Source organism: Pelmatolapia mariae, linkage group LG16_19, assembly GCF_036321145.2.
Source record: "Pelmatolapia mariae isolate MD_Pm_ZW linkage group LG16_19, Pm_UMD_F_2, whole genome shotgun sequence".
Lineage (NCBI taxonomy): Eukaryota > Metazoa > Chordata > Actinopteri > Cichliformes > Cichlidae > Pelmatolapia > Pelmatolapia mariae.
In genome coordinates this window covers 17,302,104-17,329,489 of record NC_086241.1, presented here as the reverse complement: position 1 = coordinate 17,329,489, position 27,386 = coordinate 17,302,104, and the positions used below count along the sequence as shown (strand labels likewise).

Sequence of the window (27,386 nt, the reverse complement as noted above, 5' to 3'; positions counted from 1 at the left end):
CATGAATTTAAAGAACTTAGACAATTTAAATGAAAAGTGGGTTATGGAGAAAGGGTTTATGGATAAAAATAGAAATTATTATCAGCAAAATATCCCCAAATAACACAGGAAAGGAAAGCATATAGAATAAGCTATCCTTATTATATTAATATTCAAATATTGTTACAGTTATTCAAATGTATACATTAAGCAGTATTTTAATAGTGTAGCTACTATAAGGAAAGCTAATTAAACATTACCATATATAACTAAATAACAAGTTTAGTAGCAGGAGCTATTAAATGCAAATTTAGGTAAGTGCAATTTTTTCATGCATTTAGTGTAAAATGCTGGTATTTACCTTCATACTGTAATAAAGCAGAAGAAGTAAAAGCATTTTTTTCTCATTATTTACTTATTATAACATTATTCACTTAAATGTATATATTTCTGCATAAAAAATACACAGAATATAAATGTAATTTAAAAAAGAAAAGAAAAAAAGCAGACTTTTATAAACACTTCTTTGCCAGTTTTAACGACTGACACTTATTTGTAATGATTTTCACCCACTCAAATTAAAAGATAATTAAACATCAATTTAAAAGATTGGACTGAATTGACACTTTTGTCAGTATGGATATGACGGGGGGGGGGGGGGGGGGGGGGCAGCTCAGGTTGAGCAGGCAGGTTGGGGACGAAGAGAGGCCAGAAGAGGATGCTAGGATAGAATAGGGTGAGATGGAGGCAGTTGACCCGCTGTAGCGACCTCTACAGGGAGCAGCTGAAAGAAGGAGAAGAAATAAGAAAAGACGCTATTGTTTAAGCTCATAAATAAAGTGTAGGACAGCAGTTTTGGTTTCTGTATTTTCTTGGGAACAGCATGAGCTTTTCAGTTTTGGCATGACTAAAATAAAATCACATCAAATGTATCTTTGTTTTCCCCAGAAAAATGTCCATGCAGAAAAGTGAAAGGTACTAACTTGTGACGTTTTTTGGTTTACGAATGACGGCATCTGCTGTGCCTCGCGCTGATTGGTTCTCCGCTAAACGAAAATGATATTAACCAAGATGGCGCCGGGCAAGAGAGAAAAGTGATGAGAGAATAGAACAACAAGCGACCAAACTCCATAACAGTTTGCATGTATTCGCTCTGCGCGATTATTTTATGCCACACCTGTATTACTCTCACCCGGAAACTGTCAAACACGCGCGGAAAGGACGCTGCGATGCAGTTATTTTGCTAACTGTTTGTTAACCAGCTGCTAAAGTCGCTAGCCTACCTAACGTGTGCTAACGTTAACTGCGGAAGGCGAGTCAGGAGAAAGCAGGCAGGCGGTTCAAAGTAGGAGCCGACAAGTGAAGCTGACTTTATTTTGGTTTGGAGACGTCGTCTTTTAATAAGGTAGCACATCTTTCAGAGTTTGGAGCTCTGTCAGTTACAGCAGGGTGTTGTTAGGAAAGAAACGTTATACCTCTGATAAATAAAGCTGAAAAGACGAGGAAAGGCGTCATCTTTGCTGACTTGACGCCATGGCTCACTCTCCAATTCAGAGCGGACTGCCGGGGATTCAGGTAAATTAAATTTTTGTGTTTTGTTATCTGACATTCAGCTGCGAGCTCAGCTGCGAGCTAACTTGGTTACTTGGCATCTTCACTTCTTTTTTTTCAAGTTTGCCAAATAACCGAAAGTAATATGCATCCGAGTTACGGTAACCTTTGCTTTCCAATAAATGCACCTGACGTATTTGCCAAAGTCCAGCTAGATGAGTTTTGGAAAGAAAAAAAAACCGGTGTCATTATCGAAAATGATTTTGTAATTCATCTGGCCGGTCAAATCATATAATGTTTATTGTAGTCGAGTTCAGATCCAAGGATAAAGATTACATTTTAAAACTCCAGACCATCCAGACATCAGTCCAAAATGCAATTTATTTATCATGTATACTGTTAAAATGAATGCTCATATTAAACATGAGTAAAGTTTCAAAGGGGTTAAATGTAGGGGGAAAAGGATGAACTGAGGGGCTACACCAAAGCACATTTTAGCATAAAGAACGATTAATGTGAACTGGAAATCCTGCAGAGCTCCAACAAGAGAATCTCAGAATAAAAACAAGCTGGAAAATTTAGTGGATTTGGAAACGAGCAATAATAATATTAATAGGTCTCTTTAAAATTCGGAAACCCTGAGAAATTAATTCTCTTGGTGTATCTGAAGCTGAAGCTAGAGAATGTCTAGCCCTCTTGTCCCAATAACTGAATATATAAAACTACAGCATTATGTATTAATATAGCTATAAAAAAAGTAGATCACTTGTTTACACCCATCAGTACTTAAGAATCTTACGATCTTCAGTGTAATATCAGAGGAGAATGATTGTAGATTCGTTATGTCCTGAAAATCAGTTCATTAATTCATTACTATTTCTATTTAATGTTAAACTTTTATGGAAATTAGTTGTGTTAATTTAGAACTTTATCTATCAAATGCACCGACCACTTTATGGTTATCATGCCACGTCCTGCTTAAGTAAAGTAGGCCACATTACAGTGCATGTAAGAATGAAACTTCCTTAGCATACCCATGGCATGCATGATTGTCTGCAGGTAACTGATTGCACACAGTGCAACTCTATGAATTATTGGTTAATCATTTACATGTCCACAGGCAACACAGGTTAAAAGGTAACATCAGATATGTGCCCATAGCTTTGCATGCAGTTGGGTGGCTGACATCGAGTCTTCGCCCCTGAGGGTGTGGCGCTGTGGTGTGTGGATGACACTAGACTACACAGTTGTATAGAGCAGCTGGGAGAGCATTAAACACATGGTTTTAGAGCGAGGTTCGGGCAGCTTTGGTTGTTGGAGTAAACCTGCTGACTGTGGATATGGCAAGTACATTCCCATGTGTCGTCTGTGGTCACAGTGCCTTTGTTGTTTTTCCACATTGTTTTTTCAGAGGTCAGCCTCAACGTTATGATTTTCACCTGGATGACTGATCACAGCAGTGTTATGATAGTATTTTGGTTGTTGTTTCTACTCTGCTTTGTTCTGCACTGCTTTGATTTATTTGTTTGTAAAGTTCCATTTCTATCAAATTCAGCAGCCTCACTCTTTGCCAGATTGCAGCTCTCAACTCGTCTTCCAAAAAGGTTTGACCACTTTGCATTAGCACTTTTACAGAAAATTAGTGTCTAGGGAACTGACAAGCAATATATTTTGTCAACCTATGCTATGCCAAAGCTATCTGGTAAATTAAACATTAAAATCTTCAAAAAAAAAAATTCAAGGTGCTGTAAAAATGTATACATATTTTATTATAGTTTAGCTTTGTAGCGTTTACGTTCAGTTAGAGGGAGGTTGTTGTTGTTGTTTTTTTCCTCAATATTCTGTGCCATCTTTGCTATGAAAAGTAAGTCACTCCAAGCTCTGCTCAGGCTGTTTGGGTTAATGATTGCCATATATGAAGGGAAATTGAACTGCCTGGCTTGAAGACCATTATTGCCTTCCTGGTTCTCCATGGGGAAATAAGCCATTTAGCTCAGTCAATAATTCAGGGTGTAGTCCTTCAATTTATGCTTAGCCTCTGTGGTGCAAGGGTCATTAAGCTTTAGTCAGGTCTGTGTTATACTGTCTTTTGATGTAAGTGTAGCTCAAAGCCACAAATTTGACTTGATAAGTTTTAAATATTCAGTATAGAGTGACTTTTATCAAGTGTAATGAGATTACCCAATTGACTTGATAAGGTTAATCTGCATTCATAGGTCAAGGCCAGTTTGTAAATCTAATGTTTGTATTTTTGGAAGCAAAGGATTTGATGATGACTGGATTCAATGTATAGTGTGTCATCACAGTATGGTAATTAGAGAGTTGTGAAATGTCATAGGAAATTCAAAGGCTTGTTGTGGTGACAGCTGATTTTAAAACAAAAAAAGATGGGTAACTTCAACTAATCTTACACTCCAACTGTGTTGCCTAAAAGTTGAGAAGTATACTTTTGATGGACTTGTAACTGGATGGAAGGTCTACTATCGACCAACTGTCAGCTACAAAGGAGTGGGTGATGAGGGAACCTTTTTCATGTGGACAGGGTTTTAAAAGCTAAACCAATCTTCTAAATTGGTATCACAGCCAAACAAAGCATGTTGTTATTGATCAGAATTGACTTTCCTAAACCCAACTCTTACTATTTTTTTTTCTAACATGGAAAGCTTGTCATATCACCTGTCAACAAGGTGATACGTACTTTACAGTGTTGATGATGTCTACATTGGATCTGTGCTGGATTAAGGAGGTTGTGTTTAACCTCTTAGTTGACACAAGAAAACACGAAGAGGATGTCTCTGTTTCTGCTGTTTCAGTGGAAACAATTCCCTGAACCTTCTGACAGTGTACTGCTAAACAAGCAGAGTACCTCTTTATTGCAGATTTGTTTAATTGTAAAGTGTGCTCACAAGTCACTTTATTAAGTGTACCTTGCCAGTACTAGTTTGTACCCTTGTTGCTTTCAGAAGTGCTTTATTACTTCAAGGCATAGATTCAACAAGGCGCTGGAGACATTTCTCTGGGATTTTGCTCAATATTGACATGACAGCATCACAGTAGAATAAATGAATTGCTATGTTCAAGAAGCCAGTTTTAGATGATTTGAGCTTGGTGCCATGGTGAATTATCTTACTGGAAGCACCAGTATGAAGATGGGTACACTGTGGTCATAAAAGGATGGACATGATTAGTTACGCTAATGGGTAGGCTATGATTTTTAAACAATGCTCAGTTGGTATTAAGGGCCCTGAAGTATGCTAAGACAATGGCCTCCACGTTATATAACCACCAACAACCTGAATCACTGATACAAGGCAGGCTGGAGCCATGCTTTCATGTTGTTTACACCACATTCTGACCCTAAAATCTGAACATCACAGCAGATGTTAAGACTCATCAGACCAGGCAACATTTTTCCAATTTTCTCTTGTCCAATTTTTGTGAGCATGTGAGAATTGTAGCCTCATCTTCCTGGTTTTAGCTGACAAGAGTGACACCTGGTCTGGTCTTCTGCTGTGAATCTGAGTGTTTGTCTCTGTGTTAGCCCTGGAAACCTGTCCAGGGTGTACCCTGCCTCTTGCCCAGTGACAGCTGGGATAGGCTCCAGCCCATCAGCGACCATGTATTGAATAAGAAGATGATGGATGGATATTTATTTGTTAAACTTAAGCTTTTACATTTTCTGACAAGGTTTGATGTTACTTTAAATGCCCTCTTTTTTTCTCTCTCGACGTCTTTTTTCTCTGTCAATCAGAATTTCAAAGCTGATCCAGAGGAGCTTTTCACCAAGTTGGAGAGGATAGGCAAAGGCTCTTTCGGTGAAGTCTTTAAAGGCATCGACAATCGAACTCAGAAAGTTGTGGCCATTAAAATTATTGATCTGGAGGAAGCGGAGGATGAAATAGAAGATATTCAGCAGGAAATCACAGTTCTCAGCCAGTGTGACAGTCCTTTCATCACCAAGTATTTTGGATCCTATCTCAAGGTAAGCTTTAATCTCAGGAAGAATATCGTTGCGTGAACTCGTAAAAGCTGAAGCTTGACATAATGGATTTGTTTGTATTGTGTTCTTGTAAGCAAGTGATGGCAATTTAGGTAAATAAATAATGCAAATAGACAATGGAGGAAGTATTGTCTGTGAAATGGTGCAGATTAGTATAGAATAACTCGACTTGGCCTGGGATTACAGTAGTGTATCCCCTGTGGGCTGTTTACAGCAAAGTTTAAAAGTACAAAGGCATATGTACAAATGTAAAAGAGACATGATTATAATGTCAAACTGTTGAACTTCAGCTTTGGTGTTGGTGTTTTATTTGCAGATTAAAAAAGAGAAGGAAAAAGTAAAAGCGTGGGTCTACTGTAGTAGCTGTATTTACAGTATCACTGAGACGCTATTTTGTAACTAGAATAGATTTTCACACTAAATGTGATAGGCCTTTGAGTGCCTCTCAGAGCATTTACTGTGGTACTTAAGATGAGAAATGAGAGAAGTGGTCCATTAGCTCAAGTTATGTGACTGGCTGAAGGAGAGAATTGAGTCCAATGTGTTTCTAGTATGTAAATATGATATGTATGTTGTGTCCATGGAGTTTCTAGACTGGTACTGCTATTGGCTTGGAAAAAAACCATATCATCTGCTTTCATCTATCATTGATCCCAAATGCATCTCAAGGAACAGATAGCTTCTCATTTTAATCAGTCTAGTGGTATGGAAGTCAGCAGCTGACGAACAGCAGCTCCTGCTTTATGCTGTACCATATATACTAAGAAATCTGCCCACCTCTTGTTTTAGGGACGTCTGCCTTTTTGAGTCAGATAAGTTGTATATAGGTTTAGGAGGGAGAAGCAAGGATAATGTGTGTTTGTGTGCCTTATTATATAGATCAACTTGAAGTTAGTTATTGTTGTCTGGTCAGCATTTTAACCTCTGCTTATTATAGTGGGCAGGAGAAGCAGAAGTGGTTCTGACACTCAGCTGTTGCAACTTGCATCAAAAATGGTACTCTAATCGTTTTATAACCAGTGTTAATTAGACCTCCTCAGTATATTATTAAATTTTGGTGTCCACTACATGAACTTTTTTAAAACCACTTAGGAATAAGAAATGCACTAATCCAATGTTAGGATTGAATATCAGTGTGAACCTTGCTTGAAAAAGTGGATTGCATATCACACGCTACACATCATCAGTGGTTTGTTTGCTAACAGAAGATTTGAAGAAGCTGACAGCAGTTTAAAGTGTTTCAGTCTAGCTCCACTGGCAGCCTTCATCTCTAAGTTTAGAAATGTTTTTAATTTAACTGCTGTCAGGTGCATTGACGGAACTGAAAAACTAACAGCGATGCTTTTTCTCTCTCACTCGCACATATCGTGAAACAAAAATCAAATGTCTGGCACAACAGGAGGTGAAGCGCTTATTCCTAGAAGTGGATCATGCAGCATAAGCTTTTACTTTATATGTGATGTGAGGAGCTGTAAAAGGAAGTAGTCAGTCAGAGGAAAGGAAACTAGTGACTTTAATGACTGACTCTGTCACTGAGCTAAAATGACATGAGCGCAAATAAAGTAGGTAAAACATGAATTTATGTTAATATATATTTTCATTTTTTTTATTTTGTTACTTTGGTCCCATGTCATTTTTATATTGCTTCTAAATACCAGGCCTGTAAAATTTTTACTTTTGAAGGTGTTTATTTCCTTTACTTTAGAAAGTTGCCCTACACATAAAGACTAATTCCCTGACTCTTTCTCACTAAGAGAAATACAGATTATTTATTTAACACTGGTATCAGGTTGGTACTCTGTATAGGATCAGAACTGGAAAAAGTTGGATTGTTGCATCTGTATTAGAAATAATACAAGAACTGGTAATAAACCAAGGCGCTCCTTACAGTACTGATCTGATGATGGGTGTGGTTGTACTGTGTAGATGTGAACTGCAAGCTAATAAGTAAAAGCTAAAAACCCCCCACAAAAAACAATGGGCTTCTGACACTGAAGTTTGCGTATTGCAAAGTAAAATCAAAAGAAATGAGAAGAAGTTAGAAAAATGACCATCCTCTGAATGCAAATAAAAGAAAGTCCAGATATTGGTGTGTGGCTGCTGGTTTCCATCTGTGAGGCAGCAGCACCACCTGAGAAAACATCTGCTGATATATAATATTATGCAGATTGCATGCACTTGTAAGTGTAAGCAAGATGAAATGACATTCGCAGGATCCTGTAGTTATAATTTGACTGTTCACTGTACAGCTGATGTACCGTCACTGGTTGTTATGAGATAGAAAACGTATTTGTTTCGTTCCATGTTCAAAATCCAGCAGCTACGCTGATGATAATGTAATGAAGTGATGCTTGTAATGTGAGTTGTGTATCATAAAATTTGAAAGTTTGTGTCATAATTAGGGTGTAATTTTAATTATCTTGGTCTATCTATATAGTGGTTCAATAAACTAAAACTAGGTTATCTTGAATCTCAGTAACACAGTTCCAATTTTTACTTTTAATTCTGTGTGATGCTCTTTCCTAGAAGTCTTGAACAGTAGGAAGGGCAAAGGCACACCAAATTTATTTTTTAAAACCCCCCAAAACAAAACAAACAGTGAGAGTACTAATGTCAGTATGAGCTGAAAGGTCTGTCACTTATAAAAAAAACAAACAAACAAACAATCAAAAAACTAAAGTTGATTGATCTTCCACTAATTGCACCTCTCAAGATGTGGCATATAGTGTACAGCAGTGGAACAGTTATTAAAATGGTTATTTATCATTCCCTTATTTAACAGAATTTTTTTCCCCACCACAAAACACCCCATGACATAACTAGTACCCACAACTATTCCCATTATTAGAAACCTGAATGAGTACTATTTTCTGTCTCTACCATAACTTTAAACACTTTCCAATGGAATTGTCTATTTTTCAGGGTACAAAATTATGGATTATTATGGAATATTTGGGTGGAGGATCAGCCCTTGATTTGGTAAGTTGTTATGAATTGCGATCTGAAGATAGTCTAGACTTAAAGCCATTATGATAGTTGTCACAATAACAGCCAGAGTCAAGAGTTTATCCATTCTCCTAGATGGAGCCGGGTCCACTTGATGAAACACAGATCGCCACCATCCTAAGGGAAATCCTGAAAGGTCTTGAGTATCTGCACTCTGAAAAGAAAATACATAGAGATATCAAAGGTCAGTCTGGTACATACACCACCTTGTTTTAAAAAATATATTTAGAGAGCAAGTCCTTTATCGTCTTGCCAATATTGAAGTGAGACTTTAATGTATTTTTGTGTCATTCTTTGCTAGGAAATTACTTACAAAAGCTTGCATTTCACAACTTCCAGCATCTGTTATGTCTTTTGTTTTTTTTGTCTAAGTGTTGAGCCATAATTATAGTTACACACAAGCCATATCACTAATATCTGTCCATGTCTTACACTTAGTTGAAATCCTGTTCATCCCTGTAATATTCAACTTCTACAGCATCATAGATAATATTTGTGTTACAGTAGTGATGGGTGATGGAGGAGGCCATTTCATTTAACATTTCTACAGGTGAAATTTAATGTGACTGAAAATAGTGTCAGAATTTTTTTTCCTCTAGTGTGTTTTTTAGTTCCTGTGGTAACTAAAAGGTGTGGGTCTGCCAATAGGTCTTTGACATTATGTGATGCATCTCACTAGTTTTTTGTTGTTGTTTTTTTCACTGCTGTTTCAGCTGCCAACGTGTTGCTGTCAGAACAGGGTGATGTGAAGCTTGCAGACTTTGGAGTAGCGGGCCAGTTGACAGATACACAGATAAAAAGAAACACATTTGTTGGAACTCCCTTCTGGATGGCACCTGAAGTCATAAAGCAATCAGCCTATGATTCAAAGGTTAGTATTATCTTATATTGTGTGCTATCACGGTCACATTTAAACTTAAAAACAGCTGTCCCAGCAAAATCTTTGTCATAACTTTGTGTTCTTTTTTTAAAAAAAATAATTCAAGATCAATATTTTGCTTTAAAACAAAGCCAACTTAAAAACACCAAGCTGTTGTTTTTTAAGTGTTTGTACAATTAGTCATGAATGTATACTGTTTCATATAAAATTGTTCCCAGTATGTTTTTCATGTTCGTGCTTTGTTGACCTTTGTTTTTTTGTCAGCATTGCTTAAGATGAGTATTCTTGACTAAAAATGACCCATATTATTTTATGTTTTTTTTATGACCACAACATGAGTCAGTGTGGCTTGTCTACTCAGCTGCTATGTCACAGTCTTGTTTTTGCACAGTTTCCTCAAATACACCCTTGTTACTTAAGTCAGTCAATGTGAGTGTCATGTTATGGAGCTTGCTGTCAAAATGTTTGTGTTCTGCTATTTTAAAGAGCAGACATTTGGTTGCAAATGTTTTTCTTTTTTTAGGCAGACATCTGGTCATTAGGAATAACAGCAATAGAACTGGCTAAAGGAGAGCCTCCCCACTCTGAGCTTCATCCGATGAAAGTTTTATTCCTCATCCCAAAGAACAATCCGCCAACACTGGAAGGAAACTACAGTAAACCACTTAAAGAATTTGTTGAAGCCTGTTTAAATAAGGAGGCTAGCTTTGTAAGTTTTAAGAAAAAAAAAAGTTCATTTTTTGAGTTTGAGTTGTATTTTTGAGCTTGAAAATGAAAAGAAGAAGAGGAAATCCACTCTATTAATTGCTCAAAATGTTCTTTTTATGTTTTCTCTATAGAGACCAACTGCCAAAGAGTTGTTAAAACATAAGTATATTGTAAGGCATGCCAAAAAGACGACGTACCTGACGGAGCTGATTGACAGATACAAGAGGTGGAAGTCAGAACAGTCTCGGGATGAATCTGGCTCTGAATCTGATGAGTAAGTTATCTGAACCAATCTTATTCAGTTTTTTTTTTGGGGGGGGGGGGGGGGGGGGGGGGGGGCAGGTGCAAAGTCTATCAACTCTAGTCCACTGATGTTCCTAAAATCCTGCTTGATTGTAGGGAACAAGATGGCCAGGCATCTGGAGGCGATGATGCTAGTAATGATAAATGGATTTTCAACACCATCAAGGAGAAGGATCTGGAAAACGATTTGAAAAATGACCTGAAAAATGACCTGACAAATGACCCCAAAAAGGACCTGAAAAAAGACCTGAAAAAGGACTTGAAAAAGGTCCAGAATGGAGCAGCACAGCCCACTGAGTTGGAAAGGAATCGGGTAAGAAATGGTCTCTTTCAAAAGGCCTTATTCAAGGTTCGTATTTGGTTTTTCAAATTAAAGTATTTCATTTTTTCCAGGTGGAGGAGAATCCAAAGAGGCCTTTGTCACAAAGCTTATCAACAATCTTTTCTCCAGTGTTTTCAGAGGTACAAGCATCGCTTTCTTATCCCATATTAAAATATTCATCATTGATGAATAGATAAGTAATTGGTACTCAACTGGTCACACCAACTTAAGGTGTACCCAGCAGGATTTTACTAACAATGGAAGTGTATGTTTATGTTGAAGGGCCTCAGTGTGGAGTCCTCAGCCTATAGCAGCGTTCAGGATGTCATAGGAAGGACTATATACTGTAAATACTGTAAACAGTGCAAATTAATCTTAGTTGAACAGACACACACTTACAGAGCAGAGGAAGAAGCAGGTGAGAGAAACTTAAGTGCCCGGTCACACAGGCCTGGTGACCATCTGGCATCAGAAGTCATTAAAGAAAGATATGCATTTCCCACCCAGTTGGAGAGTAGTTGCTGGAGGTAGCTCACATGCACTAGTGTGAAAAGAAGTTAATGGTGCTGTACCTAAAACCTTCTTGTGGTTGCTTTGGTCGCTAGCAGATTGTCCAGGCTGTAAAATAGCCTTGAAAGTAAGCCAAGCAGAGGTTCCCAGGTGGTTGCCAACTGGTCTTTAGGCCTGTGTGATTATGGCCACACACAGAGCAGAAAGGTGACACCAGACAATGTGAGGCATGTTCTGTCATTTCAGCCTCATTAAATCCTGTAACGTAACACCCTCCTGCAGGATTATGTACACATATGACTGTGTTTATTTTTACCTCTAACCAGAACAACAGTGAGTTAAAAAACAACAACAACAACTAACTAACCATTTCCCCCTTGAATGTAATGTTTTATGTAGTAAAGCAGTAAATTTCCTGCCTGTGCTGCTCCCTTTGCATTCATTCTAGCTTGCTGAACCACCGCTGTTCTCTCTGTCAGTTTTTTTGAGTCAGCAGAGTTTACAAACGGCAACTGATAGATCCTACACAGTGTACCTTTAAGTTTATGTTCCATTTTATGTTAGAGGCTGCAGTTTTCTTTATAATTAGGCAGTTCACATTATGTCATCTAAAAGTTGTCACTTTTACAGTTGAAACAGAAAGGCGAGACAAGTAATGGCAAGCCAGAAGCTGCAGAGGAGCTGCGAAAGGCCATTGTTCAGGCAGAAGAAAAATACCCAGGAATCTGTGACTCCCTGGTGGCTGAACTAGTGCAGAGACTTCAGAGGTAAGTGAAGTTCACACCAGTAACTTTGAACTTTTTCCTCCATTTAGTAGGTTGTGAATTTGCATAATTACTTCCTGAATGGATTTCATATTAAAGCAGACTGTGTGGCAGGATGTAAGCCTAAAGGGGCAGCTTAATTGTAAACCAACCGGTTTCCAATGACAAAGGGAAAAGCTTTAATTCAATTTGGCTGGAAAATATGTACACTTTTTTGAATACACTTATTGGTATAGTCACTTGCACTGATGCATCAAAAGCACTATTTTGTACAGAGTTTTCCATGAGACAGCAGTTTCTGTTGGGATCATGGAGTCATCTGATCATACTGATGTACAGTAAACAATGTTGACAGCACTTTAAAAGGATTTCACTCATTTCTAAATACTACTGAGAGTCCATAGCTATACTAGTTCCTCTATGAGGATGTCTGCACTTTAACAGATTGGTAAAGTGTTTACAATGGTCACTGCCTAGATTTTAGCTTAAACAAGATTTCGTTTAAATGTAATATGTCTGAGACTGACTGGAGTATGATTGACTTACAGCCAGAAACGTACAAAAAACCAGTCTACTGAGGTAGAATAATACAGAGAAAACCTCATCAATTAGATGACCCCTGCCTAAAGCAAGCACTTTAGTGAAAGTGGGAAGTCCTTTTTAACAGGAAGAGACCTCCAACAGAACCAGGCTCAGGAAGGGGCAAGAAATTCCAATAACCTTGGTTCTATTTTTCATGTAGCATCAGACTTTCCATGCTTCAGTGAGCATGTTTTAAGCACATGGTAAGTGTGAGGATGTATTACTGAAGCCCAGAAAATCAGAGCTGAGGAGTCTTAAATGGTGACTTTTCAGAGAGGAAACCCAAGCCTCTCAAATCTTGTTATGCAGGAATAATAGCAAGTATATGTGTTTAATCCATCTACAATTTGTTTTTGTGTAATGTTTTGTCTCAACTTAACTCGAGGCTGGTAAATATTGACCTTTTATTTATTTCTTTTCAGGTTTTCTGTGCCACATGCAGCCCCCACTCACTGAGATGAGCCAAGTCCAGTTGTGCTCCACTTTTCCACCCTGGTGGCAGCAGTCAGATCTTTTCCTCTGACCTCCACAGCCAGAATGAAGTCTCCCAGGAAGGTCTCCATCACTTATTTGCCTGAAGCAAATCCTGGCCTACTTAATGTCTGTTTATATGCTAGCACAGCATCAGAGGTTCCTATTCAAGACAGTCAGTGGCCACTCAGTTAGCTGCCACCTGCTGTAAGATTCCCCTTCTCGATACCTCCTTCTCAACTGTTTTATTTTAAGAGCACATTAGCTGTCTTTCTGGAAGGACTTTAAGTTTTGATTTTGGTGTGTTTGTGGCTTTTTCCCACATAGGTTTACAGTCGGCATCCTTATGGAGAAAATAACTTGCTTAATTAATTGCGTGCATGTGGCTGTGTGAAAGATCCTGTGAAATGTGCAGTGAAGCGTGACGAGTGGGTTTGAAGCATTCTATTGAAAACTCAGGTATCCCGCTTTTAGTGGATTGGGTCTACTGGGAGATGGAAAGAGCTCTGCAGGGTGGTTGTACAGACTTGTAAATAAGCTGATTTCTACAGTTTCTTGAGTGGTTAATGGTGCATTTGGAACCACTGTGTACAAATGGCCAAATGCAAAGTGTAGATAATGGCTGTGAGGTGAATATTTTTGAGAGACTTAAGAGGCCACAAGTGAGATTGCCTTGCCTTTGTACTTTATTCTTTTGTATATCTGTCTTTGATTTCTTTCTGTCTAGTTGGAAACTTTTTAAGTACTCATCCAGTGAATGAAAGTGGCTGCCCTCTATCATGGTTTACTATTGATTTGTTTGTGTATATTTCTTGATTCTCTTTGATTTCACACTCTTTAGTGTGGCTGTAATAATGTTGGAGAATGTCTGAAAAAGAGAGAAATGGCTGGTTTATTGAAGCCCCAGCAGTTTTAAACACTGGATGCTCCGTTTCCAGCCCCAATTCCATAAAGCTTCGAGTTGTGTTGGTTTGTTGGACTCTGCCTCATCCCGCTTTTTTTGTTGTTTTTTGTTTGTTTCTGTGTTTGTTTGTTTGTTTTTTCAGCATTTGATTGATAAACTGAGGTTTCGTCCATTCATTCCATTAACAGGGCAGTGCCATCGTCTGAGTTTAAATCAGCAGACTCTCTTAGTCTTCCTAGGAGCTGCAGCGGTACTATCCTCCTCAGTGTACCTACAGCTTTAATTGCACTTCGAGTATAAATGCCTTTGACTATAAAAAAAAAAGTAGCCATAAAACAGTAGCATGAGACTTACGGTATTTTGCAGGTATTCACTCTACCATCCGGGGCGAACAAAAGTCCACCACAAGTCTCACAGCTTGGACTTTGGAGTTGGTCATGCAGTGTAATAATTGCCTGGCTGTATCATTTTGATTTTTAACTTTGTGATAAGTGATATGTTTTCTAGACTCCTCACAGCATAGATGACACTGCTCTCAGATGTATATATTAACATAAAGCCAAGCAGTGTTCAGAGACCAGTGGCACTGCTGCTACGTTTGACTCTAGCTTAAAAGGAATGTGCATGGTAGTATAAAGCCTAATGGTTGGCCTGAGTAGTATGCGTTGTAGCATACTCCTACAGGACTGAAGGAATGTTGAGCCCTAAACAGAGTCAAATCAGCCTTATAGTATTTGTGATGAATGGGATGAATAGTATCAGCTTTAAAGTGTTGGATCTGTTGCTTTTGTTGTGACTTGTCCTTTGTTTCTAAATTTAGTGATATTTTATTGATGAATGACAAAAAGATCAAAAGCATTTCTTTTTTTTTCATAAAAGAAGGTGCACATGAGCAAAATTACCCTGTATGTAGGTTGTCTTAAACCTTTTTGTAATATATAATCTTTGGGGTGTAAGAATCATTTTTTGCCGATATAACGTATACAATACACACGAGAAGTTAAAGGAATAGGTTGATATTCTGGGAAATACTTATTTTATTTGTAGTGGAGAAAGGAGAAGAATAAAATCAGTTAATGTGTCCTTTTTATTAGGTATACAGCGCAGTCTGACCTTAAAATCTACTTTTGTAATACTGCACTGCAATGTTGTTTTGGCAGTATTTTTGCAACTCATCAGTTTTCATCAGTTGGACTGCATCTGTTTACAAGTGTTATTAGAGAAGAAAAGAATAAAATGTATCCCAGGATACCATTACCTTTTTAATTTCACCGAAAAAGTGAAAATGTAATTGGAGGAATGTACCTTTATTGCGCGACACACGGTTTCCATTGTACTTCTATATAACATAAGCCTCCTATTAAAGGTAATCTGCCGATCTTAATTTTACATCACAATTGTGAGCATCATAAAGAGATGGCATTTGTATTCGACTGAATTTATACTGCAGATGGGTTCCTAATAAAGTGGTCACTGAGTGCTTAAGTTAACAGGAACACGAAGTATTTCCTGTATGTCAACCTTGTTCTTTTAAACAAACCATTTCATAGTTCCTTTCTGCTTCCTGTTGTACTTCTGGTGGAAAATGGACTAAAATGAGGGCAGTTGAAATGCTGATCAGATGAATAAGTAGAAGCTGGTTAACCGAGCGACTGCACATAATGAGTCTGTTCTTCATTCAAACAAATGTGCCATTTATGCCCCAATCTGCACCTTTAACATGATCTAGTGTGGCTCTTCTCTTTTTGTGTTGCGCTGTGTTGCTTTTTTTAAGATGTTACTCAGTGTTATGGAGTTTTTTTCCTTCTTTTGTGTGTTGTATGGTAATAAAGCAGTGTGATCGGCAGGAGTCATCTCTCAGCACAAGTAGGCATATACGCTTAAACTATTTTTATAACCCCAAAGAGCAGTATTATGTAATAGAAGGAGTAAAGCTGGATTCTGTGATGTGTTCGAATTTCAGTTAACACTGGATAGCAATCATTTAAAATGTACATTTCAGTTTGAATGATTTTTTTTTTTGCTTTGCTGACAAGTTTCCAGTCCAGTATGTGTTGTTGCTTTTTCAGGACAGTGCTGTTGGATTTCTTGGAATTAGTCAAATGTTTAAGAAATAAATAAAAATTAAGTGGAAAGTTGAATAGGTTTGCTTTTTACATTTTCCTGACTCAGACTGTAGTGCCTCTTGGAAATATCACCCTTCTTGCTGCTTGTGGTTATGTGATCGAATTTCCTTTTTAAGTTTTGTATAATAACCCACAAAAGTCCACATATTCAAAATCAAGAGATGAAATGTATGGCTACTGCATAAAGGTTTTCAGTTGATGCAGTATGCATTTCGCACAATTGAATGCTGCACGTAGATCAAAGCAAGTATGTTTGGTTTTTTTGTTTTCAGTTTGAATTTTAAACATAAGAACTGATACTGAAATTTTCTTGGCAACATTATCAGAACGGAGACGATGATTCATCTTCGGACTGTATAGGGATATAGAGAAACCAGTCAAACACATTTCTGAATAAAACATTCCTTAAACTTCATGTTGTGCAACTGGTGCTTTGTTGTTTTTGTCTAATTAATCTTCTCTTATCATGTATTATCACACCTATTAGCTCTGGGTAAAAATCCATATGAAATTCATAGCTCAGTGATTTAAGTGGACAACAGAATGTGTTGCATGTGAGGAATTTAAGTCATTTGGATTTGGTTTATCTCTTGATGTGTACTTGATGATGAAAGGTCGTCACTTTATTTTACCAGCAATTTTAAGATCTGACAGAAATTAACCAATTAGGTTTTCTTATGTCAGGGGTGTCCAACTCCAGGCCTCAAGGGCCGATGTCCTGCAGGTTTTAGATATCACCCTGGGCCAACACATCTGAACCAAATGATTAGTTCATTACCAGGCCTCTAGTGAACTACAAGACGTGTTGAAGAGGTAATTTAGCCATTTGAATCAGCTGTGTTGGATCAAGGACGCACCTAAAACCTGCAGGACACCGGCCCTTGAGGCCTGGAGTTGGGCACCCCTGCCTCTTATGTTGATATGCAAATATGTTGTTTTACCTGCAGGTAGAGCCCATGAACCATAACAATAGTAAAGACACTGCTTTAACCAGAACTTTCAGATTTATTATTAAAAAGAAGCAAAAAGCTTAATTAATTTTTAAGGTGTGTTAGTGTGTCAGTAGTTGGACGAGTGAATGCAAAGCATGTTGTGTACTGTGAAATGTAAAATAAATGGGAAAAATGAAGCCAACCAAACTAATGACAGTTGGGTGAAATGAGAGGGCTCAAAGACTGAGATAGCCAGCTCTTAAATGCTCCAGGGAGGTTGGCCAAGCGCTCCCAGCTGCGCTGATTAACACCACCTACCAGGAACCTGCAAGACAAACATAGAGGGACAAATTGGGAAAACATACAGCAAGTCCTGGCCAAGGCAGATGGCTGAACTTGGAAACAACCACTCCAATTTTGCCACTTTCCAGTGGCCAGTTTAGAAGTACTTACACGCATTTCTACTAAACAAACACGCAAAAAGAAAGCTGGTGCCAACAAGCTGGTATGAGCACGGCAGCACTAAATTGCTGGGCTCAAATTTGGAACTGCTGACATCAGTGGCTTTGGGAGGCTTAGGTTTAGTGCTGCTTGTGATTAGCAGATTACAATCCACAGTTTTTAGCTTCAATTTTCTTTGCACACAAAAGACCCAAGCTTCCTTAAATTCTCAAACCTATTCAAATATTGACTAGTTAGAAGACCCCAAGTCACAGCTAGTGCCACACCACTGTCACGCTGGTGGATATCACTTTTTTTTTTTTTTATTTAGAGTTGGCTCCAGTTTTTCTTTAAGCCCTTTTGCCCTTAAGTTTAAAGCTTCAGTGCCATGACTGCTAAATAAAACCTCTGCTGATGATATCATGTGATATTGATCAGGTACCGCCCAGCTGACTCCACTTGGCAAAGAGTGCTGACAATATGCTACGTGCTACTGCACATACCAGTCCAGACAGACAGTAGGGACACGATAAATGTTTTCCTTTTGATTGTTAGCTGGTGAAACTAAAACTTAGTCTGAAAAGCTGTGTTTAAATAAAGAGGGAGAGATTCCTACCAGTGTAGTCTGAATTGGATACTGAAGGGGCTGCGTTCATAACCTGGAGCTGGGAATTAACAGCAGCCGGAATCAAAGGTGCAAAATCCAAGGTTACAGAGAGAGCGATAAAACTGAATTTATCACTGCTAAATTAGCCATGATATTTTAAACAGAACAGAAACTATATCATCATTAAACATATGGCATATCCCCCCAGACTCTACAATGATTTGCATGCGTATAAAAGGAGCTGTAAAACTGTGGCAGGGTGCACACGAGCACATCTCACCTCGCAGCATTTTTTTTTAGGTGACCTTTGAAAAACCACGTTAAACCATGGCCTCAAATACCTCACAGCAAGTTTTATTTATACATCCAAAAACAAAAGATCAAATTTCTCACACTATATACAGATATTACATACAGTGTTTGTACACATATTACATAATTTGTACACAAGAAAAATATACATAAAAATGTAAACCTTTGTATACAAAAAATACCTTAGACAAATTAAACAAGGACCAATAACAAAAGGTGACTAGATTAGCTCATCCTATCTTTAAAAACAGTAATACAGTACATTCAATGAGTATAGGAATTTGTCAGCCATCTCTGAATTCAAGCAGTTACATGTGCCTACGAGCCCTGTAAATTTTGTTCTACGTGGTTGTCGGGGAGAGTGAACCGGTGCAGCGACTAATCTCATGCTATGCAGGATACAGCAGTATTGTCTCGCTTATTTTCAAACACACTTTCACCTAAACCTGATTCTTCCTATTGACTTCTAGGGGGCGCTATTTGCGTTACTGACGACGCCACGGTCTCTGAGAAGCCCAGCCGTCCCCGGTGGAGCTACAGGTTTACACTTTGAGACTGTGTTCTCTCTTTGGAAGGGGCGAGGCAGAACTGGGCCTTCTCACAACTGGAAACGATGGTCCGGCACAGGCTCAGAGCGGCTAATGGTGGCGGCTGTTTGTGTAATGAGCATCCAAGCAGGGCAAAAAAAAAAAAAAAAGGCAAGACAGACATGGGACATATGAAACACCACCGGTCTCATCCACTCCTGTGCAAATCTAGGTTGAAAAAGTACGCTGATCTGTTCTTCTCCACCATCTGATGCATATAAATCCAATGTTTCTTACCACCAAGAAGCCAGTGATCATCGTCTAATCATGATATTATTATTATTATTACTATTACGCTCTCACACAGAAAGGGTTGCAGCCCCATGCAATCTCAAGACTTCTTCCTGGAAGTTTAATAGCTATCAAAAATAAAAAATATTCTCCATCAGAATTGGAAAAAAAAAAAAAAAAGAAAGACAGCATACAAACAAACATTGATCCCTCCAACAAAGACTTAACAATCATTTTGATAGCCATTAAAAGCAAGAGACTCATTCTACACAGACACAGGTTCCACTGAACACATTGCAAAGAACAATTTCAATCCATTGCTACTCAATAATTCACCAACAAACCCCAAGATAGAGACTGCTATTCTATATACCTAATACTCAACAATGTCTGATAATCTCTCAAATGTCTAATATATTACTTATCAAAAGCCGTGGTTGTACTGCTGTCGGGGTGGGGGCTCTTGTGTGGAAGAGCACTCTTTTTTTTTTTGCTGTTTTTTTTGTTTTTCAGACACCAGCTTTTCATCATATGTCTTTAAAAAATGCTTTATAACTGAGTAAAAGAGACAGTGCTTTACTTCAGACGTGCAAAATACACCAATTGTGTTACATCTAGCTGATGGGTAAAAATTTCCAACACCAATTCACTGCGTAAGCCTCCTCCGGGTAGCCTGGCCTGTCGTATTAGTGCGAGCCCTGAAACTGAACTTTTGTTATATGAGACATGCAAGCCACTAAATACCATTGTAGGTGTGGACCAGAGAGCACCTTTGAGAGTAGACACTTAAAAGTCCCTGGATTGTGCCATTACCATCGTCGCTGTAACACTGAAGCTAATTTAATCAGCCTTAAAAAAAATCCACTCAGAGAGAAGTTGGCCTGACCTGATCGCTCGCCTCTAAAGGCTCTGCGGGGAAACTGTTAAAGAGGCCAAAATATCTTCCTGATCCAGCCTGGATTCATCGAGTGAAGCTACATGTAATGAAACCAGCGAAATACCCCACGATGCCAGAGTTATGTTAATGTATTTATTGCTTTAAGATACTGGATTTATTCACCTTCAAGTGTCTACTAGGCCACTCAAGAGTCCCACAACCAATGGTGAGGTCAGAGATTTTTGACGTCTGAGCAAACCAATAAATGAGCACATATACACTATACACAATATAAAAACAGCTGTTTAAAAGTATTTTGGTAAATTCATATGACTGTGAAATTGACTCCGTAAGATTCTATATCATGATGACAGTTAAATAGCTTGAAACATAATGGATCACAAAAATCTCTTGTTCTTCAGAGGGTGACAGAAGCAGTGTATGAAGCAGGTGGGTAACAAAAAAGAAGAAAAAAATGCAATGGCCGTTTGAGCAAGGCAGGGTACAGCTGATCGTTTTAAGACAGGACTTGAACTGGCAAAGCAAACTAAACTGACCACTGACTGAGGCTTCTAGGAATTCTGAGCACTGTGACACAGATAATCTCTGCTTAGGTCCTTCTGCCAATTTTCACCCGTTTATTTCATCACAAAATCTGACTGTAACCCCCCCACCCCACCATCCCACCCTGCTGACGAAACCACAAGGCATCGAACACGTGGACTCACACTGACTTAAAATCTCAGACACCGTCTGGCTACAGAAGGAACGAACAAAAATAGAGTAAAATCTGAGGCTGTGCAAATTCATTATCAATAGTGCACTATTACCACATTGCACACATGTAGCAGATGAACGGGGTGGTTAACAACTCAGTCAACTGGATTGTAAGTGACTGTGAGTCCACAGACCGTCGTGCAGTAGCTGCGTGCCGCCTGCTCTCATTTACTTTGCGTGAAGGGTGGCGTGGCGCTGTTGGCACTTGCAGCGGTGGCACTAACTATAGAGAAGCCAGCAGGGGGCGCCGTGGAGCTGTGGCTGGGCTGCACGTCTTTTGGGATGCCACTGTGGGAGGCCAACTGATGGCCAAAGGCCGCGCTGAACTGAGGGAGCTGTTGCTTGGGCTGTGCGGAGGTCAAAAGATCGCGTGACGAAGATGGGAGCGAGGATGAGGGGGCGGGAGGAGTCGTTAGGCCAGTCAAGCCGCTCTGGGGCATCGCTGAGAGAGCAGCCATGGGCTGCAGCGTCACAGAGTGGGTGGTGGCGGGTGGAGTGGACAGGGAGGTGGATATGAGATGACTTTCTGATCCAATGAGACTGCCAAACTGTGTGGGGTCCGTGAGGGGGAGAGCGAGGTTGTTCCAAGTGGACCGTGGCGGTCCTGGCACCCCGCTCAGAGGGACTTCCAGGAGAAGAGGGGTGTCTGTCTGGAAAGAGCTGGTGTGGGGAGAAGATATGTGGTCACTGTATGGGGATGGCACATGCTCGCTGCTGTAGTGGCTGCCTTGGGGTGATGATGTGGGTGCGTCCGACTTGGCGAGAACGTGGGATGTGTGCGTCCTAGAAAACGTCCGTTCTGTTAAGGAGGTTTGAGTGAGCAGGGACGTGGTGGAGGGGGCCACTGTAGAAGAGGATGAGGTCAGATTGGAGCACGGCGCTTGGCTCTGGTTAGCGGGCTGAGTTGGAGGTGAAGGGGGAAAGTGATCTCCAGTAGACTGCAGTAGATTGTCCTCCAGCTCAAGGCTGGTGAAGTTTTCGGGAGGGATGCGGCTGTTCAGCAGGTCTCCCATGCCCCCTGGTTGGACTGGACCAGGAAATACGGTCATGGCTCTGTGGTCCACTCCTTCTGTAGGGGCCAGATCTCCCATGGAGGTTAGGCACACCAATGAGTCTGTGTAGGACCCCATAGCCTGCAGTGCACGTACCAACTCTTCAGCCTCCTCTGTGGTGGGCAGTAGCTCTCCGTTTTTACCTGCACAAACATTTGCAATGTTATAAAAATCACAGACTATGAGGAATCACACACATGAAATAAACAGCTGTGCACAAAAATGAGCTGCAAGACAACCTTCAAACAAGTCAAAGTCCTGCAGGTCATCAGGTAGTCTGGGTAACACGTCTGAGAAATCTTCCTGGTTTAGCTCAAGGTCGTTTGGAATGTCTGCTATGTCATTGGTGATATCATCAGGAAGCTCATCTGTACTTAGATCTGGAGTTGAAGGGCTCCTGCAACAAAGGTTAGAGGAAAAAAATTCAACATGCTATTGTGGTGAAGAGGCTGTCCAGACATGTGTGACATGTGAGCTTGTCTTTCACTCTGAATATCCTACACCATTAAATTTCTAACAGCAGCACAGAGACGCAGCTGTGGCACACCTGATGCTAGCCTGTGAGGGCATTGCTAGGCTCGTTAAAGGCATTCCCAGGTTCCCCTGCGGCAACGCTGGAGGGATAGGTTTTTGAGGCCTCCGCGGGCCTCTCCTCCTCTTCTTCTTATGCTTTTTGGTGAGCGCCGGTGGTTTGGTCTTTTTACGTGGCTTTCGCTGTTGCTGCTGCTGGTGCTGCACCCGTCGGTTTCCGTCCCCACGCAGGAAGTTATCCTGTGCAGAAGGAAAAGAACAGATAAAGCAAATCAGATTGAGATCAAAATAAGGTTTAAAAATTACCCCCCCTCCACCATCTTTGCTGCAATGGAAGTTTTTGATGGATCCCACATTTCCAACAGTGTTTACCCTTAAACACTGAACTCACCATCTTTTTGGCATGCTCTTCGCAGAGGGGTGTCTGGTGCGTGATATCAAACACGGGGATGGAGCACTGCTGACCATCTGCAAATTTGGCTGTGCAACTTGCAAAGAGCTGCTGCGAACGATTCAACAGGATGTCTACAGAGAACAGTTAAGGAAAAAAAACAAAAAAAAACCTGCAATGCACTCAACAGAGACCATGTGAGCAACATACTCCAGCACAGGTGCAAACTTTATATATATCACAGTGTGTGATTTTAAAATAGCATGTACACGGGTATTTCTCAAATGCGCTAACACATGTAGTGACCAGCTGTGCATAAGAGCGGTGGTGCAAAGGATACGCTGAAAGCAGTGTCGAGTGAAGGGCAGAGCTCTGTTGTGGCAGGGCTGGCCCTTTGTGCTGCCAGTGCAGGTCCCCGTGTCTGTGCTCTGCTGCGTTGGTGGAGCCACACTGCAGACACAAACACATCCAGAAATAAGCAAACACTGACAAACCAACATTTGTTATGTCGGGTTCATTGAAAGTTACATTCCTAAAGGTGAAATAAATAAGGTTCGTGACTGGTTTAACCGAGGTAAGGCCTACTAGCCATACTGTAAAACATAGCTTGACTTAAACAAAAGAGATGGCTGTGAGAATACCTCGATGAACTGCAAGAGGCACCACTCAACTCCTGAATCAGTTGGCCTGCACATCTGGGGTTTTTACTGGCAGCGTGCAGCAAGGCTTTGCGGAAGGCATAGCGGTATCTCTTCTGCCGGATACGCGCCCTCTCCTGTCTGCACATGTGCTTGTATTTCTCCTGGAGGTACGAACAAAGCCTAAACAGTCGCGTCCTCCGAGAGGAGCCGCCGTCCTCTTCCAGCCTACAAGGGGAATGAATGACAATCATCATTAGGAGAAGTTACACGCTACACAACAGCGGTTGAGTATTAAGGTACCAACCCATTCTGCGGCCTCCATGAGCTCTGAAAAGGAGAAAAACGCTCTGCCATGTCTTCTTCTTCATCATCTTCATCATCATCTGCACTGTCCTCCGACCAGTCCAATCCTGGAAGAGACCATGTTAGGGCAGCTCGTCTATCTCCTTACATCTACCTTTAAACAATCTTTCACAGTCATTATAAGAATCCACATGAATTCATAAACTATAAAAAGTTTGATCACCTAGATGAGGAAAGAGGTCTCCATGCTCCTGTTGTCTCTTAGCACAGAGCTGCACCAAATGTTGCAACCTGGCAAGGCAGCTGGCAGAAGGTGAGAAGGCAGTGGGACGCATGACGACCACATGCCGCTGATTGTTGCTGCCACTGTCCTTGCAAGCAGCAGGCAAGTGAGTAGCAGTCAAAGGCATTTTCCTGCTGAGCGATGGCCCAGAATGTTGCACTGGACTGGGTGCTGCATTGACGGGCAGCCCCGGAGGCAGAAAGTTGACCGTCTGAGGTGGTGGTGGATTGCATAATAAACCCTGCTGCTGTCCTGGGATGATGAAGGAAGTCGTGTTGGAGTGCTGGAGCTTCTGGAGAAGACCTGGCTGTTGCCGTGGAAGATGACTGTTGAGTGGTGAGGAAGGGTAGATGCGGGGGACAGGGGAAGGACTAAAGTGCTCAGGTGGTGTTTGGAAGAGGTCTGTGTCATGGCAGAGTTTCTGGTTGAGCACCAGCCGACTCTGTATTCTCTTCTTGATGGCGTTACTCTTCCGAGGAGTGCCCACCTCCTCACCATCTGTGTCATCCTCATAAAAGGCAAAAGGGTCCAGGCCTTCCCCGTCAGGGAGGGGTAACAGGCGTGTTAAGGGGGGAGATGGTGGTAGTTCATCTAGACCATTTGGGGCTTTCAGAGCTAGAGAGGGCACGGTAATATTGAGAGCCACTGACTCCAGGTGAGCAGCCCGTGAGCGCATTTCCTCTAAAGCATCATGTTTCTTTTTCCGCTCCTTTTTGGGGATAAAGCCGAGAACCTGCAGGTGGCTGTTACAGTATCTGCAAAACAGGAACATATCCTCAGTACACCCTGCAAACCCATGACTGATTGGCTCTGTAAATCAAAGCAGAATCAATCATACATACCGGCGGTCCTCAGACTTGGGGATGGGGTTGGTACACCGCTGGCTGTTGTACTTGGCCACATACTCGCATTGCTTGAAGGGAGCAGTCTTATCCTCCAGAACGTGGCGGATACAAAAAGCATAGCCATTGAGTCTGCGCTGTTTGCAGAGCTTTGGGCTGTACGAGCACAACGGCTTATTGTCTATCTCTGAGAAGTGTATGTGTTTGCCTTCATACATCACGTGACTCTTGTCCTTGACAACATCAGCTGATGGGATAAAGAAAAGAAAAAAAAACAGTAATTACATCACAAGCACAGTGAGGAGGTAACTATGCATTCACATGCCGGATTAAGAGGCAGAGCAAAAGCAACATCTTCCACAACAGGTAATACTTTCCTGATACTAGGTAATCGATCACAAAAAAGCTGCATTGTTTTAACAGTAATTATTAAGTGTTACATTGAAACAAATAAAAATAATCTGTTTCATCATGAAACTACTATGAGTGTGTGCTGTGATTAATAAACTCAAATTTAAATAGTTGAGAAAATTACAGTGTTAGCCATTTCCATCCGGACATTCCTGTTAGGCCCTTTAATTTTCGGTTTCAAGCTCTCTCATTGAGAAACAGGTGGCACGCAGTACTTGATTTTACTCCACTGTTCATTTATTACGAGATAATACAATGGAAGTAAAACAGTGGGTTTGTCCGACAATGTCAAAAGCTCCAAAACATTTACCTGACTGTGCATTAGCACTGTGGCAAGACTGGCTAAAAAAAAGATACTCACTATAAAAAATACTTTATTTTTTGACTCGACAAGAAAAAAATAGACTGCTCTTTTAAAACAGTGTAGTGAACTCTTCATAAAAAACACACAGCGTAACATATACCTTGACACGCTTAATTATCGTGTAGCTCAGCTACTACCTTAAACTTTGTAGGGGTTTTTTAAGTTGGTGTTGATAGTGGCACACCTCTGACAGCTAAAGTGTTCACTGAAAGCACGTTAACATGTTGTAAACCTGTCCTTTACATCAGCATAAGTTACATTAACAACTTGCCCAGGAGAACCGGGCAGGCAGCAAACAGAAAGTAATGTTAGTGTCCGGGGAGCTAGCTCGCCACATTAGCTTGGAGCCGATAGACAGCTGTGAAACTTTATACTACGACATAGTAAATATATCCAAGTACAACAACTACCTCTGGCCTAATTAAAAAAATATAATTTTATCCATCTTGAATCCAAAATATAAAATATCAAGACGGCCAAACACGGAAAGGCATATTCGCTTGTTAGCTTACAAAGCTAAAAACACAAATTAGTAGGCGGTAGCTAACCAGGAAACGGAAACATAAGCAAATGGCAATACTATAAAGGTTTATTTGCAGTTTAATTTATTTAGAAAAAGGTTAAAAGTATAATACACTATTAATAAATAATCTCACCTAGTAATGAGATTTTACATTTTATAAACATGAAACATTTATGGTCAAATACTTTCAAACAAAGGGTATACATACGAGGCGTATGGCCTGTCCCGAAGGCCTCCATAATAATCGATATGAATTATAACAACCACCCTTACATAATGTGAAATTAGCAGGCCACATCGCTTAAAAATGTAAACATCTCCTTAATTTCCACATCTGCTTTAGGCACCAACTCTTTTCGGTACATCACAAGCTTTTACATGAAATATGTCACGAATAAGAGGCCTTTTAGCTTCGATCGGACAGCGGCCTTTAGTAAAACCACTGGCCGACTGAAGCCCGCGCAGAACGGTACACTTAGAAATCGAGGCCGGGGCTGTATACGACTTCGCTTACCTTGAATTGGTATGGGCTCTGTATGGTATTCGCTCCAGATAGACGGCCGAAATGTCTATTAGAATCAGCTAGGCTATTTGCGCATCGATATTGGAGATCGGTTAGTAACGGCGATCTTCATCGAGCTCGGTTGATCTTGAAATAAGGACGCATATAAATACAGGCTATCCAGAGCAAATTACAAGCAGTAGGTAGGCTGCTGTGGATTTTTGTTGGATCCACAGCGGACTCCTCACAGCACCACTACAGGCACTGCGGGGACATGACAACAGTCCGCTCAACAACAACAACCTCTCCTACCATATTGGAAATTCAACTTTGTTAAAAAGCCCCTTCAGTGCACAACTATCACGTTAATTTCTTTATGAAACACTTTGTGTGAAGGGCAGTGCCGTGTACTTGTCCCCCTTTAAAACCACTGCATGGAAGCAAACTAAATCAGGGGTGTCCAGCAAATTGTTAGTGTGAAATCCACCTGGACCACGACTATCATCCTCCATATGAATGAGTTATCAGCTCTGCTGCCACACTGTTGCCGGCTTGTTCAGTAATGATGGACCACGTGCCAATAAAAATACCACAGCTCATGAACAGAAAAGTTCAGGTGGAAGTCATTTCACACAGAAAAAGTGGAATTTACTGCATCAACACATTTTTTTTT

At 40.4% G+C, this 27,386-nt stretch overlaps 2 protein-coding genes across 3 annotated transcripts; one reads left to right on the top strand and one right to left on the bottom strand.

The window, feature by feature from the left end:
• The first annotated feature begins 1,046 nt into the window (after positions 1-1,046).
• Positions 1,047-16,521, top strand: stk24a (serine/threonine kinase 24a (STE20 homolog, yeast)). Of its 2 annotated transcripts, XM_063498328.1 has the most exons (11): positions 1,047-1,554; positions 5,282-5,512; positions 8,453-8,509; positions 8,612-8,720; positions 9,250-9,407; positions 9,940-10,125; positions 10,256-10,398; positions 10,524-10,740; positions 10,821-10,889; positions 11,890-12,026; positions 13,028-16,521. In XM_063498328.1, exons 1-11 carry the CDS (start codon positions 1,513-1,515, stop codon positions 13,059-13,061), a joined length of 1,383 nt encoding a protein of 460 aa, XP_063354398.1. In that variant the 5' UTR covers positions 1,047-1,512; the 3' UTR covers positions 13,062-16,521. The 2 variants fall into 2 exon arrangements, with proteins under 2 accessions (XP_063354398.1, XP_063354399.1); XM_063498329.1 differs by lacking the exon at positions 13,028-16,521 and having other exon boundaries at positions 11,890-12,030.
• Positions 16,522-18,432: 1,911 nt separating this feature from the next.
• On the bottom strand, positions 18,433-27,306 carry ino80da (INO80 complex subunit Da). Its single transcript, XM_063498876.1, has 10 exons — positions 26,726-27,306; positions 24,914-25,160; positions 24,012-24,826; positions 23,790-23,895; positions 23,486-23,710; positions 23,185-23,294; positions 22,845-22,978; positions 22,470-22,693; positions 22,162-22,319; positions 18,433-22,065 (listed from the first exon to the last, which is right to left on the bottom strand). The coding sequence occupies exons 2-10, from the start codon at positions 25,129-25,131 to the stop codon at positions 21,035-21,037; spliced, it is 3,021 nt and encodes a 1,006-aa protein (XP_063354946.1). The 5' UTR covers positions 25,132-25,160; positions 26,726-27,306; the 3' UTR covers positions 18,433-21,034.
• Between the last annotated feature and the right edge of the window lie 80 nt (positions 27,307-27,386).